Source organism: Ranitomeya imitator, chromosome 1, assembly GCF_032444005.1.
Source record: "Ranitomeya imitator isolate aRanImi1 chromosome 1, aRanImi1.pri, whole genome shotgun sequence".
Classification (NCBI taxonomy): Eukaryota; Metazoa; Chordata; class Amphibia; order Anura; family Dendrobatidae; genus Ranitomeya; species Ranitomeya imitator.
Window position 1 is genome coordinate 163,642,378 of NC_091282.1, and position 15,356 is coordinate 163,657,733.

The 15,356-nt window shown below is 47.2% G+C and overlaps 1 protein-coding gene across 1 annotated transcript in view; it reads left to right on the forward strand.

The window, feature by feature from the left end:
- The first annotated feature begins 8,597 nt into the window (after positions 1–8,597).
- LNPEP (leucyl and cystinyl aminopeptidase) overlaps positions 8,598–15,356 on the forward strand; it is a 121,686-nt gene continuing 114,927 nt past the window's right edge. The window contains exon 1 of the mRNA XM_069752086.1: positions 8,598–8,818. Within this exon, the coding sequence (XP_069608187.1) occupies positions 8,800–8,818 (19 nt within the window). The 5' untranslated portion in view covers positions 8,598–8,799. The remainder of the gene's footprint in view (positions 8,819–15,356) is intronic.

Consider the following 15,356-nt stretch of genomic DNA (forward strand, 5'->3'; position numbering starts at 1 on the left):
CTTCATTACTTAACTCCGCCTGATGCTGCTATCCTTGCTCCTTGTCAATGTTTCAGTGTTGGATCTGAGCTTCTCCTGATTGTTCCTGTGACCTGCTGCTCTGTATAGCTAAGTGCTTTTTGCTTTTTTGTTGCTTTTTTTCTGTCCAGCTTGTCTTTTGTTTTGCTGGAAGCTCTGAGACGCAAAGGGTGTACCGCCGTGCCGTTAGTTCGGCACGGTGGTTTTTTTTTGCCCCCTTTGCGTGGTTTTGCTTTAGGGTTTTTTGTAGACTGCAAAGTTCGCTTTACTGTCCTCGCTCTGTCCTAGAATATCGGGCCCCACTTTGCTGAATCTATTTCATCCCTACGTTTTGTCTTTTCATCTTACTCACAGTCATTATATGTGGGGGGCTGCCTTTTCCTTTGGGGAATTTCTCTGGGGCAAGTCAGGCCTATTTTTCTATCTTCAGGCTAGCTAGTTTCTTAGGCTGTGCCGAGTTGCCTAGGTAGTTGTTAGGCGCAATCCACAGCCGCTTTTAGTTGTGTTTAGGATAGGATCAGGTGTGCAGTCTACAGAGTTTCCACGTCTCAGAGCTCGTTCTTGTATTTTTGGGTATTTGTCAGATCACTGTGTGCGCTCTGATCGCTAAGCACACTGTGTTTCTGGATTGCCTTCAGTACACCTGTCATTAGCAAACATAACAGATGTACACTGCCCTGCCATGACTGAGTTTGTTGCTGCAAGTACTCCACCAGTACTTCCGCGGTGTGTCTGTTGTCGCCCAAACACTTCATTTGCAACACAGCCTGCGGACGCTTACCACTAGCTGTTCTATAATGGGACACCCCGTGTGCAACACTGGCAGCTGCGGATGGAGTGGTAGGGCGACTGCGCTCTGTGCACGAGCTTTCGCTTCTGGAGGAGGAGGAGGAGGAGTTGCGAACGCCGTATGCCAACTTTTTCCTGAGACTGTGGGATAGGCTGAACTGTCGCACTATGGCTGCCCCTTGTGGACCCTGCATTCTACACATTAACCCAGTGCGCCGTGATGGACACGTAACGTCCCCGGCCATGCCTACTGGTCCATGCATCTGTTGTGAGGTGCACCTTTCCACTGACTGATTGCCTCAAGGCATGGACAATGCGGTCTTTGACATGCTGATGGAGGGCTGGGATGGCTTTTCTCGCAAAGAAATGTCGACTTTGTAGGTCATAGCGTGGTACTGCGTGGGCCATCAGGTCTTTGAAAGCTTCGCTTTCAACCAAACGGTAGGGCATCATCTGTAATGAGATTAGTATAGCAATGTGGGCATTCAAATCCTGTGTACGTGGATGAGAGGATGAGTACTTTCTTTTCCTAACGAGAGTCTCTTGTAGGGTGAGCTGGACTGGAGAGCTGCATATGGCGGAACTAGCGGTGGTGGTGGTGGTGGACATGGCGGATTGAGAGAGAGTTTGTTATGGTATTCTTGTTGTTGCCCAACATAGAGTCTTTCCTACCAATAACCTTGTGATTCCCTGACTGCTTTGGCCTTACGACGATACCTCCACATTTGCTGCTGGTGGTGTCCTAACCGGTGGGCTTACAGTGAGGGAAGCAATGTAGCATTGCTGACTACCTTCACTCCGAGCAGGTGAACCAACGGTACGGGATGTTTCGTAGTTAGTCCAGGCTTGCAAGTGCATGGTGGTTAAATGTCTAAGCATGCACGTTGTATTTAAATTTTGAAGATTCTTCTCTCTGCTAAAGGTCTTGGAGCATTTCTTACAGATAACTTTTGACTGATCATTCTGATCTTGGTGAAAAAATTGCTACGCTACACTCTTCCTACTATCGAAAATCTTTTCAGGCATTGTGCGCTGTGCTACTTTCACCGAATGACCACGCTCTCCTAACACTGTTTTTGTTTTTCGCAAACATTTTTGGCCTGATACGGGCCTGCCAGATGTCAGCTGTTGCAATGTAGATGGCTGATGCGGATCATCCTCCTCCGCTTCTGAGCTAGTGGCAGCGGCACCCTCTTCCCCCAATGGCTGCCAATCTGGGTCAACAACTGGGTCATCTATCACCTCCTCCTCAATGTCATGTGCACCTTCCTCAGTGTCACCGTGTAAGGTGCTATAGCGTTCGGGACAGGGCACCATAGTCTCATCAGGGTCACATTCTGGCTCAGTAAACTGCGAGGGCAATGTAGTGATCACAGTCAATGGAACAGCATCACAATCTAGCTGTGGCTGTGCATCAGTGCACTCCATGTCCTATTCTTCTTGTAATTGGCAGTGTACAATTTCCCTTTCGAACCCAGGCACGGTATGTGTAAAGAGCTTCATGGAGTAACCTGTAGTGTCGCCTGCTGCATCCTTCACTTTGGTTTGGGAGAAGGACACAAGGAAACGTCTTTTTCCTGACCGGGAGCATCCACTGACGACTGGCTGCTCTTACATTTAGAACTTTGGGAAGAGGAGGTGAAAGAGCTAGAGGGTGAGTCAGCAAGGAAAGACAACACTTTTTCCTGCTTCTCCGGCTTTAAAAGCTGTTTTCCTACTCCCAGGTAAGGGAGCCTTCGAGGCCTTGTGTAGTCAGACGATGACACAGGCTGAACACCTCCAGCCTTAGGTGCTACTGTGCTTTTGCCACTACCACAAGATGCAACACCACCAGCACCATCAGTACCAGCTGGCAACCCACGGCCTCTTCCACCAGACTTCCTCATTTTTGGGGGGGAGACACTGAACCACAACTCATATTACACCGTCGTAATATGAGGGGCCCTGTGCCAGTACCCCCCCAGATTGAACTGTGCTCTACCACTTGCAATACTACCTCTCCTAGCTCCACCACTGTGTAGTCTGTGCGGGTAAAACCTGAAATGGCACTGCCAATACGAATTATTTGAAATGATAGATGATAGTTAAAATATACAGGGGCCCTGGACTCCATTTAATACTTTGCGCCTACTACCACTGTCTTTATTATTTAGGCGTAATAACGGTGTCTGCCGCTGCATCTTTTTTTTCCTTCACTGAACAAGCTGAACTTCAACTGTTGTCCCGTTTCAAATATTAAACTGCATTTGCCCTACTTGTTGGGTTGGGGCCTACTAACGGTGTCTGCCGCTCCTTGGTGTTCTCCTGGTTTATTTTTCTTGCGCTTCAATCTTCAGGCTTTCGTTTAAATATTTTTTATATTAAACTGCATTTGGCCTACTTGTTGGGTTGGGCCTAGTAACATTGTCTGCTGCCGCCTCTTGTTTTCCTCTACTAAACAAAGTTGAGCTTGAAGCTTCAGGTTTTCGGCCTGTAACAACAATATGAAACTACATTTGGCCTAGTTCTTGGTTTGGGCCTAGTAACATTGTCTGTTGCTGCCTCTTGTTTTCCTCTACTACACAAAGCTGAGCTTCAATCTTCAGGCTTTTGGCCTATATTTAGAATATGAAACTGCATTTGGCCTACTTGTTTGGTTGGGCCTACTAACGGTGTCTGCCGCTGATTGTTGTTCTCCTCCACTGAACAAACCAATGCCGCCTGTTTACTCCTGTTACCAATTTTTAACAGCTTTTAGCCTACTTTTTTTTATTTTGGGCCTATATCTGTGTTTCCTCCTAATTCCTGCCCATTGCCCAGCCACTGCTAGATGAGTCTGCTGGTACATTGACACAGACCACTACATTCCCCTTGCACTCTACACAGCCTGAATCTGACCCTGCTGAAACTCAGGTTCCCCTTCCCGCATACTATACCACCTTACATGGGGACAAAGAGGAAGGTGCAGATGAAAGTGCAGGTTCCTTCAACAGGTGGGGGGGGGCATACTCGTTGGCGACGTCACTGGCACAGGGCCCCTCATAGTACGCAAAAGTGTCTCTGCCGGTGGGAGGCGCCCCCACCGTCAATCACAACGCCGTACTTTGAGGGACCCTGTGCCAGTGGCAATGCGAACGAGTGTGCCCCCCCTGCTTGCTCAAGATCACAGCACTTGCAAAGTTGAAATACTTACCTCTCCCTGCTCCACCGCCGTGACGTATTCCACATTTCCTGGGCCCAAGAAAAAGCCCTCCCCCCCCCACAACTTTAACCAAATGACCCCCAATTTTCAATACCTAACTATTATTATAAGGTTAATTAAGATTGACAAGCTTAAGTAACAAGAATTGATGATTTTGACATTAAAATGGGCTCTGTAGGTGTTTTTCTGTCCTCCACTCACTGCCGACTTTTATTCTCCATTGACTTGCATTGGGTTTCGTGTTTCAGTCGGCCCCCCGACTTTTCACAATGATCGGCCAATTTCACCCGACCCGACTTTTGACAAAGTCGGGTCTCGCGAAACCCGACTCGATCCTGAAAAAGTAAAAGTCGCTCAACCCTAATCCTGATGGCAGCGATGTGTCACTTTGTGGGCTTCTAAGAAACTCAAGACAAAACCTTGGTTAAAACACATAGGCTTTTTAACCACAGAGTGACAACCAATTCATGTAAATATACTCTAAAAGGAGTTGTTTCATTAGACAAACCTTTAAGGCTCAAAAATTCTGGCACGGATTTAACAGCAATTTCTGCAAAAAAAACTGACAAGCCACAGACACAAAAATTTGCAGCACACGTTCATTTTTCAGTGTGGAAAAAGTCTGGAGAATGTAAATGAGATAAATAAAATTTCCCCCACTTGACTGGTACTCTGAAGATCAAAACTGCACTGGCTGCAGCCCAGGTGATCTTTCCCTAAGGCCAGATTCAGACATGATCAGCCATGCCGCAGATCTCCTGACCCAAGCTTGACAGCCTCATATATGCCTATAAGGCCGGCCTCACACTCAGCGTATAAAAATACGGTCCGTAATTTATGGCCGTAATACGCTTTGAGGCGCCCTCTGCTGGTTGTCCTCATATGAACTCGAGCCTGGGAACTTTTCGGATTTTTTCCCACGCTCGAAGGACATCCAGCAGAGTGCGCCTCACCACGAATGAAGGTAACTACAGGTCATTGACCTAGTTTCCATTCATTCGCTGGGGTTTTACAGTCAGGAACACAGCTGCATTATAGCAGAGCTCCTGGCTGTAAAAGAAATTAACCCCTTCAGATGGATTTACATCGTGGGACGTGACAGATCCTCGTAAGGTATGTATATTGTTGGTTTATTATTTTTTCTTTTTCACAGAGCGAGGGTCTACAGGTGGATTACCAGAATAATAAAATATTCAAACAACCTGTGTTTTTATTTAATTAAAAGACTTTTTAATAATGTGTTTGTGTTTTTTTTAACCATTTCAGACTATTGGATTAATAATGGATAGGTGTCATAATTGACGCCTCTCCATTATTAATCTGGCTTAATGTCACCTTACAATAGCAATGTGACATTAACCCTTCATTACCCCATATCCCACCGCTACATGGGAATGGGAAGAGAGTGGCCAAGTGCCAGAATAGGCGCATCTTCCAGATGTGCCTTTTCTGGGGTGGCTGGGGGCAGATGTTTTTAGCCAGGGGGGGCCAATAACCGTGGACCCTCTCCAGGCTATTAATATCTGCCCTCAGTCACTGGCTTTACTACTCTGGCAGAGAAAATTACGCGGGAGCCCACGCCAATTTTTCCGCCATTTAACCCTTTAATTTAATAGCTAGAACGGCCAAATTTTCCATATACACACTACTAACATTAGTAGTGTGGAATATGCAAAAAAAAATGGGAATATGACATGGTTTACTGTATGTAAACCATGTCTCATATCATGCCGGGTTTTGGAAGGAGATAGCAAAAGCCGGCAATTGAATTACCGGCTTTAAAGCTATCTCGCGCTGTATGAATTATTAATATATATACATATATGTGTCTCACATATATATATATATATATACCTATTCTATGTGTAGACATTTATTCTACCTATTCTACTGTAAGCTGTCAGTGTGATTTTACTGTACACCGCACTGAATTGCCGGCTTTTCTTTCTAACACCGCTGCGTATTTCTCGCAAGTCACACTGCTGGTCCGTGTGTAATCTGTATTTTTCTGGCTTCCATAGACTTTCATTGGCAATTTTTTTGCGCAATACGGTGACAAACGCAGCATGCTGCGATTTTCTACGGCCGTAGAAAGCCGTATAATACGGATCAGTAAAATACGGCAGATAGGAGCTGGGGCATAGAGAATAATTGGGCCGTGTGTAATGCGTGTTTTACGGACGTATTTTATGCGCTCATACATCCGTAAAACTCGCTAGTGTGAGGACGGAGTAAGGCAGTTGCGTTTTGGGTGGAAAGAAGTTCGGCTAGTTCATCAATAATGAACTGTGACATTAATGTGTGAACCTAACATTGCCAGAAATAATCTTAGTCTCAGTCACCATTTCTGCCAACGATAACAGACGAAACAGAGCAACACGTTACGCCAATGTTGGAATAATGCTTATAATTGTATATTTTGCAAGAACTACTATTTACTACTGTTTATTAGTGAATTTGTTTCTGTCTCCAGCAATAGTGTTATATTGCCAGTAAAGCACTGTTCTAAAAACAAAACATCTACACTGTGTGTGTAGCTGGAGCACATTTTACGTTGCAAGTTGACAGACTAGATGCTAAAATCCTAAGCTATAAGAAATGCCAGTTGTAAGCTGTGCTATCTTTGTTCCTATCTTTGTTCACTATTGAACTGCTGGACAGTACAGAGATTATGGCCCAGAGACCCAGAAACCCAAAGCCCCAGAGAACAGCCGAGGAGAGACAGAAACAGAATACTAAGAAAAGTGGTTAGCACTCCAGCTTTGCAGTGCTGGAGTCCTGGGTTCTAATCCCACCAAGGACAACATCTGCAAAGAGTTTGTATGTTCTCCTTGTGTTTGCGTGGGTTTCCTCCATTTTCCTACCACATTCCAAAGACATACTGATAGGGAAATTAGATTATGAGCCCCATCGGGGACAGCGATGATGATGTGTGCAAACTGTAAAGCGCCGTGGAATATGTTAGCGCTAAATGAAAATATTATTATTATTAACTCTGTGAAGTTCACAATGCCAAATTTGACTAACCAGAACTACCAATCCTGGAAATTCAAGGTAAAGATGCTGCTAAGAGAAGATATGTGGAAATACACACAGGAGTCTAGACCTCAGAGTCCCTCTTCCTTCTAAAGGTACCTTCACACTAAGCGAGGTCGCTAGCGAGATCGCTGCTAAGTCACAAGTTTTGTGACGCAACAGCGACTTTAGTAGCGATCTCGCTATGTTTGACACGTAGCAGCGACCAGGCCCCTGCTGTGAGATCGCTGGTCGTGTCGAAATGGCCTGGACCTTTTTTTGAGCATTGAGGTCCCGCTGGGTAGCACACATCGCTGTGTTTGACACCTTACCAACGACCTCGTTGACGACTCAGACACCGACACATAGGCGTGCATTTGCGTTGCCTTTTCCGCACCCCTCCACTCCGATTGGTGGTCGCTTCTGCGTTCTGATTGGCGGTCAACAGAAGGCGACATAGTAGCGCTTCCATCCTTTGTTCCTGACCGCGTGGTGGTTTGCAGATCGTTGTAGAGTTCTCCGACCTGCGACTCCTCTTCGATTTATCTATTCTTCAACGGTTCTTCTGACACCTTTTGTGCACGGTAGGTATTATTTGGGGTCTCAAATTCGTTCCCACCGAAGGGCTATTGTGTCGCCTCATAAGGCAAGGCCGCCACCAATCAGAACGCAGTAGCGACCACCAATCGGAACTGAATGGGCGCGGAAAAGGCAACGCAAATGCATGCCTGTGTGACTACAACGTCACACAGGACGTCCCTCATCGAGGTCTGAATTGTCATAATAGCTGCCATGTGACAGGGTCACATCGACCAACGACATCGTTGTACAGGTCGCCGCATCGCTGCTACATCGTTGGGAAGATCTGTTTGACATCTCACCAGCGACCACATAGCGACGCAGCAACGATCCCTGACAGGTCGTATTAGTAACATAGTAACATAGTTAGTAAGGCCGAAAAAAGACATTTGTCCATCCAGTTCAGCCTGTATTGTTGTCGGGATCGCTTTAGCGTCGCTAAGTGATACGGGGCAGTTCTTGCATTGTTTGCATAAGCTTTTTGAGTTTCAGAGTCCCTCCTTGTTCAATTAAACAGGATGTGTCTGACCATGTCACACACACCACCGGCCTAGATAAGGTAGTAAAATGTTAACATTACATTTACTGTCCATGTCCAGGCGTCTTCCCTGTGCTGCTCCCATTCCGTTAGCACTATTTCCGTGATTTTCCTGCCTCCCCAGCCCTCCTGTCCAGCCCTCCTGTTAGCGTCTTCCAGAAAAATGCTCGAGTTTCCCATTGACTTCTATGAGACTTGTTACTCGAGCCGAGCCTATCCGAGCGTGCGACCTGCTCCATTCGAGTACCCAGCATTAGTGCTCGATCATCAGTATTCCTGCATTATTTATCACCCATCTTTGTATAGTGTCCACCAGTAAACCCTGCAGAGTCCATGCTGCTGGTCTGACATACACAGAGGGACCACCACATCTGCTCAGACCTGCAGACCACCACAGTACAGTGGGACCAGGCTGCCATGTGTGTTTGGAGAGCAGGAGCCGGCGCCTGCCTGTGGGAGTGGTGTATGAGGCTTGTCAGTGTGTGGGAGGGCAGACATGATGCCTGGCAGGGAGGGGAGAGGAAGTGTGCAGCACAAACACACAGCTCCTCTCCGCCTCCTCCACTGTCCCAGCACTGACACCGGGCTGCCTGCACACGATGGCTCATCTCTAGCTGCTACACTGCTTCTACTGGGGGACTACAAGAACCAGAAGTGACAGGACAAACTCAGCCCGACTATGGACTCTGCATCTAACGGTGAGCACTGACTAGAGCGCCGCACATGTCAGGTATACAGCAGCTTGTGACGTGTGTTCCCAAACATTCCCTGCCACTCATCCTGTGTGCATGGATCAGAGTGGTCCCTATCTGGGGTGGTCAAAGAGGGGGGATCTGCTGGGTGCAGAAATCCAGCAGAGGATCTGGTGAGGCTGGGAGCTCTCTGACTGCCCTGCCCAGTTCTGGGCTGTTTGTTTTGTTACTTTACTGCTCTGTGGTCAGAGCTGGAGACCTGCTGCCACTGCCTCCTCCTGTGCTGCCACTGCCTCCCCCTGTGCTGCCACTGCCTCCTTCTGTGCTGCTTACTGCCTCCTCCTGTGCTGCTTACTGCCTCCTCCTGGGCTGCTTTCTGCCTCCTCCTGGGCTGCTTACTGCCTCCTCCTGTGCTGCTTACTGCCTCCTTCTGTGCTGCCACTGCCTCCTTCTGTGCTGCCACTGCCTCCCCCTGTGCTGCCACTGCCTCCTTCTGTGCTGCTTACTGCCTCCTCCTGTGCTGCTTACTGCCTCCTCCTGGGCTGCTTACTGCCTCCTCCTGTGCTGCTTACTGCCTCCTCCTGTGCTGCTTACTGCCTCCTCCTGTGCTGCTTACTGCCTCCTCCTGTGCTGCTTACTGCCTCCTCCTGTGCTGCTTACTGCCTCCTTCTGTGCTGCCACTGCCTCCCCCTGTGCTGCCACTGCCTCCTTCTGTGCTGCCACTGCCTCCTCCGGTGCTGCTTACTGCCTCCTCCTGTGCTGCTTACTGCCTCCTCCTGTGCTGCTTACTGCCTCCTCCTGGGCTGCTTTCTGCCTCCTCCTGGGCTGCTTTCTGCCTCCTCCTGGGCTGCTTTCTGCCTCCTCCTGGGCTGCTTTCTGCCTCCTCCTGGGCTGCTTTCTGCCTCCTCCTGGGCTGCTTTCTGCCTCCTCCTGGGCTGCTTTCTGCCTCCTCCTGGGCTGCTTTCTGCCTCCTCCTGGGCTGCTTTCTGCCTCCTCCTGGGCTGCTTTCTGCCTCCTCCTGGGCTGCTTTCTGCCTCCTCCTGGGCTGCTTACTGCCTCCTCCTGGGCTGCTTACTGCCTCCTCCTGGGCTGCTTACTGCCTCCTCCTGGGCTGCTTACTGCCTCCTCCTGGGCTGCTTTCTGCCTCCTCCTGGGCTGCTTTCTGCCTCCTCCTGGGCTGCTTTCTGCCTCCTCCTGGGCTGCTTACTGCCTCCTCCTGGGCTGCTTTCTGCCTCCTCCTGGGCTGCTTACTGCCTCCTCCTGGGCTGCTTACTGCCTCCTCCTGGGCTGCTTTCTGCCTCCTCCTGGGCTGCTTACTGCCTCCTCCTGGGCTGCTTACTGCCTCCTCCTGGGCTGCTTTCTGCCTCCTCCTGGGCTGCTTACTGCCTCCTCCTGGGCCATCTGCAGCCTGAACTATGGAGCAGCTGAAGGTCACAAAGAGCAGGCAACATGGGGGCAATGCTCACAGGGAGAAGCTATCAGCTTCTGCCTAGTCATGTACCAGTGCTTACTATTATCTACCATTATCCATCTGCAAAACAAATAGACCTTATAGCAATGCAGGACAGGCAGCCTGTGCCCTTAGTAGATGAGTGGCCATACCCAGGGAATGCCATACTAATGCCTTACACAGGACTGCTGTAGACCTAGCTGGCTGCTAGTTCCTTAACAATTGTGTCGCACATAATCGCTTGTCCATATAGAATAACCCGGTGCCTGCTCCTTCCTTGTCCTGATTTCTAGTGTCATGGAGAGCTGAACATGAAAGAAACGTATTAGAAGATATCATTTGGGCATGGGAGATGGTAGTTTTGCATGTTTTTTGGCAACGTGTCAAATTGACATTGGGCCCAGTTAGGGAACTACTTTGTGAGGAAATGGCAGTGACAATCGGAGCTATGGGTGTCCTACAAAGATTGGAGTTTTGAATTTGGGGCCTAAGGACTGATGAGGTTATTACTTTTAAAAAGATTTAAACCTGGTCCGAAGCAAGAAATGTTCTAGATGTGCCTCCGGATCTCCAGTGCTGGATGCCAGCCATAAAGGGGTTGTCCCATGAATAAAGTGTGTTTTGGTCAGTAGATCTTGGAATAATAATAAGCACCCACGATTGGATGTGTTTAAAAAAAAAAAAATTCCTGTACTGAGATAATCTTAGGCTGGTTTCACATTGCGTTCTGGCACCCGTTCAGTGGCCCTATCAGGGCTTGCATCCTAACCCACCCCGGGTTCGGGCATATGCGCTGACGAGGCCATAGACTATAAGGGTATGTGCACACGATGCAGATTTTGCTGTGAATCCCCAGCGTTTCCGCAGCTGCGGATCCGCAGCAGTTTCCCATGAGTTTACAGTACAATGTAAACCTATGGGAAACGAAATCCGCAGTGCACATGCTGTGGAAAAAAACGCGCGGAAACGCAGCGTTTTATTTTCCGCAGCATGTCAATTCTTTGTGCGGAATCCGCAGCATTTTTACATCTGCTCCAATAGAAAACTGCAGATGTAAAAGCGCAGCGGAATCCGCAATAGAAAACGAGATAAATCCGCAGGAAAAACCGCAGCGGATTTGATACGGCTTTCTACGTGTGCACATACCCTAACGGTGCGGACAGAGCAAATGTGCGCTTTGTTGTTCATCATTTTCGGGCGAGTACGCCAGACACGGTCTACTACGTATGAGTGTCCGCCTTCAGTAGATGTACACACCCGAAAATGATGCATTTGCTCTGTTGGCACCATTGTAGTGTGTGGTGCATTTGGCGCATGCACTATAATGGTTTTGTGGGGGGGTGGATGCAAGCCCCGATGGGGCCAACGAACGAGTGCCTCAATGCAATGTGAAAGCACCCTGCTGTACACTTTTGTTTTCTGTGTCCAACCATGCAGAGCTGCTCCAGTTTATGGTCAGAACATGGCACAGCTCTTGATGAGTATGCAGTTGAAGCAGCATCTGTTACTTTATCAGGTAACACATTTCCTTGCCTGTATTATCACAGGAACAAGTGTTTTTGCTGCCTCTCCAGTCTTCTGATCTCATCAAAAATAAAGTCAATGGCGTAAGAGCTTTAGCAACTGCTGAGATTGTATGTCACTGACTTGATTTATGATGAACTCACAGGACTGGTGACCCAACAGAAACACTCTCCTGTGATAAGGCAGGCAGGGAAATATGTTCTCCTATACAAAGAGCTGCAAGCCACTTTTTTCATTATACTCATATATCATAAGTCACTTGTACTTCCTCCACTAGCTAGAAGCTGTAGTATGTGCCGATCATGAACTGGAGCGGCTCTGCATGGTTGGACACAGAAAAAATAAAACCGTACATAGCACAGGCACATTTATAAGGCTAGGGTCACATGATCGTATAAAAAATTGGCCCCATTCTCATCCAGGAGAGTGAGATGATTTTTTTTTTTTTTTTTTACTTGTCATTCATGTGCGGTCCGTATACAATTTTTTTTTCTTTTACTCTGCAGATATTAATCTTTTACAGGACCAGTTACAGTTTCCCATCTTGCAGAACTGCAATTTATCCGTAAAAATCGTCTGCTATACTGATGGTCCATATGGCATCTGATTATTTTTTTTTTTTTTTTTTCTCCCACTCATCTGATTTTGAAGTCAAATCACAGCATTCTTTCTCTGCAACGGACTTCTGGGAGAAATCCGTGTTTGACGTTTAGCTCCAGATTCTAACTTTTTAAAGGGTTTTCCCACAAACAAAAGTTAATTTTATTCACTAGATCTTGGAATAATAATAACTTCCACAATTGGATGTGTTTTAATAAAAAATGTTCCTGTGCAGAGATAATCTTATAAATGTGCCCCTGCTGTGCACTGTGTAATGGCTGTGTCTGACCACACGGGGAATGGTCTGATCATACCACAGCTCCTGGGCAGGGGTGGAAATAAGTGGATACAGACATTACAGCACGGGATCTCATCTGATTCTTTTTGTGAAACAAAACATTTCCCTGCCTGTTTTTAAGCAATGTTTCTGTGAGGTAAAGCAATCGGCTGGGATCTCATGCTGTAATGTCTGTATACTCTCTTTTGCTTCCTCCCCTGTCCATTAGATGTGATATGATCAGATCATGTCCCTGCACGGTCAGACACAGCCATTACACAGTACACAGCCGGGGCACATTGAGGTCACGTGCACACGTTGCACAAAGTGGTGCGGATTTTTCCGGACTTGTTTTGGTAAATCAGCAGGAAAACCGCACTGCGGAATTACCGTGATTTTTTTGGCGGATTTTGTGTGGATTCCACCTGCAGTTTTACACCTGTGGATTCTTATTATGGAGCAGGTGTAAACCGCTGCGGAATCCGCACAAAGAATTGACATGCTGCGGAATAAACAACGCAGCATTTCCACACGTTTTTTTTTCTGCAGCATGTGCACTGCAGATTTTGTTTTCCAAAGGTTTACATAGTACTGTAAACTCAGGGAAAACTGCTGCGAATCCGCAGCGGCCAATCCGCAGCGGATCCGTAGCAAAATCTGCAACGTGTGCGCATAGCCTTATAAGGCTAGTTTCACACTAGCGTTTTTATGATCTGCGGAGGGCTGTGGACTTCCTCCGTGAAGCCCCGCTCTCAGCCGCATCTCCGCTGCTATCTCCGCCTACTTCTGCATGCGGCACGCATGCGGCCTGCGTACGTATCTTTAACATTAGGTATGCAGGTCGAGCGGCTGTATGCGGATGCTTCCGCATGCGTCGTTTTGACGGTGCGGCGACCAGCGTAGGACGCAGCTGGTAGCAATTTTTTTTTCCGCCGCGTCTTCAAAACGATGCATGCGGAATCATCCACATACAGCCGCACGACCTGCGTACCTAATGTTAAAGATAGGTACGCAGGCCGCATGCGTGCCGCATACAGAAGTAGGCGGAGATAGCAGCGGAGGTGCGGCTGAGGGCGGGGCTTCACGGAAGAAGTCCGCAGCCCTCCGCAGATCATAAAAACGCTAGTGTGAAACTAGCCTAAGATTATCTCAGCACAGGAACATTTTATTTATACACATCCAGTTGTGGAAATTATTATTATTTCAAGGTCTAGTAAATAAAATGAACTTTTAAAGTTCGTGGGAAATTCCCTTTAAGTTCAGATTTGCTCATGAGTATGGGGGAGTCATGAGACCACGGCCAAAATTCGGCCAACAGTGATCTAATGTATATGATCAGCTTTACTCTACTTTGTCCCTGGTACAACCTGAGCTCAGATCTTGCACTGATATGCTGGAGATTTGTTGCAGACATTTGTGTGTGCCCTATTCCATTGAGCAGAGACGCCTCCATTGTATGTGTTTTCAGTCATAGGAATTGTAAAGTGATGACATGTTAATAGACTATGCCATAACTTTATGATCGTGGAGTTTTGACCTCTGAAAATGAAGGGGACAACACTGGTCCCCTTTGAGCTGCTCCTCTTCACTTGAACAGGGCCACAATGCTGTTTCCTGCATTGCGGGCGGCTGAGGCTCTGCTCCATCATGGAAAAATAGTGGCGGCTGGGATCAATAGGAGTGTCACAGGTCGGGATGGCATGTCCTAGTATTATACTACCACTTTACAAATCTGCCACGTGTGAACATACCCTTACAATAGTGACCCTGCATCTCTAGTGTAAAGACCGTGCAATACACCTATTTCTTTCTGTCACGGTTCAGATGGTTCTGTGGCAGTTTTTTCAGAGTGTGACCACGATGAGTTTTGGTGAGATTTTGACATAGTGTATTTTTACTTCATCAAAAAGCAGCGTCTTAGTTTCAGCAGAGTGGTTGGGGTTTGTACACCTCTCGTACTTATTGTTACTTGGTGTAAACTGAGCTGCGGTGCATGTTACATATCTGCGACATGTCATGTCCTCTTGCGGTTAGGCAGAGTTTTATGTGCAGATTTTTTTCCATAGACTTGCGATAGGTGCGTGAAAGCCGCAGGTAAACAATACACATGTTTTTAGTTAATTTCTGCCATGGAAATGCATAAAAAAATGCATATACACTGCACATGTCTATATCAATAAAGTTTTGTTTACAGACAAATACCAGGAAGTGTGAAAAACGAATCAGCTTTATTTAAAGCATGACACACCAAAAAGAGACAAAAACACACTAAAAAAACCCGCAAGTGACCTAATTTACTTAGTAGGTGCAGAAAATCTGCAACATTAAAAACTCGCCAAAAGCTCATCGTGGGAACGTGGCCTCAGGGTCAAATCCGAGCCCGGGGTCCGGACTCACTGTGTCATAACTCGCTCTGGAAACATGTTAGCTGCTCTGAGGCTGCTGTGGGCTACAAGGCCTTTTTTTTTCCTTTTAGATACCGTAGTTTTCTTACAAAAAAAAGTTAAAATTGTGACTTTTTATTTCCGCTGTCTGGTAGTGTATGAAAGCTCCGGTGTACAGTGTTCCCTATGGACTTCTGTGCTGCTTTATTATGGAGCCGAAACATGGCTGCCTGTCATATCTTCTTCAGGACGTCATTATATAGAAGCAAAATGAACAGCTCCACTCCTACACATGGGCATTCTTAGGTT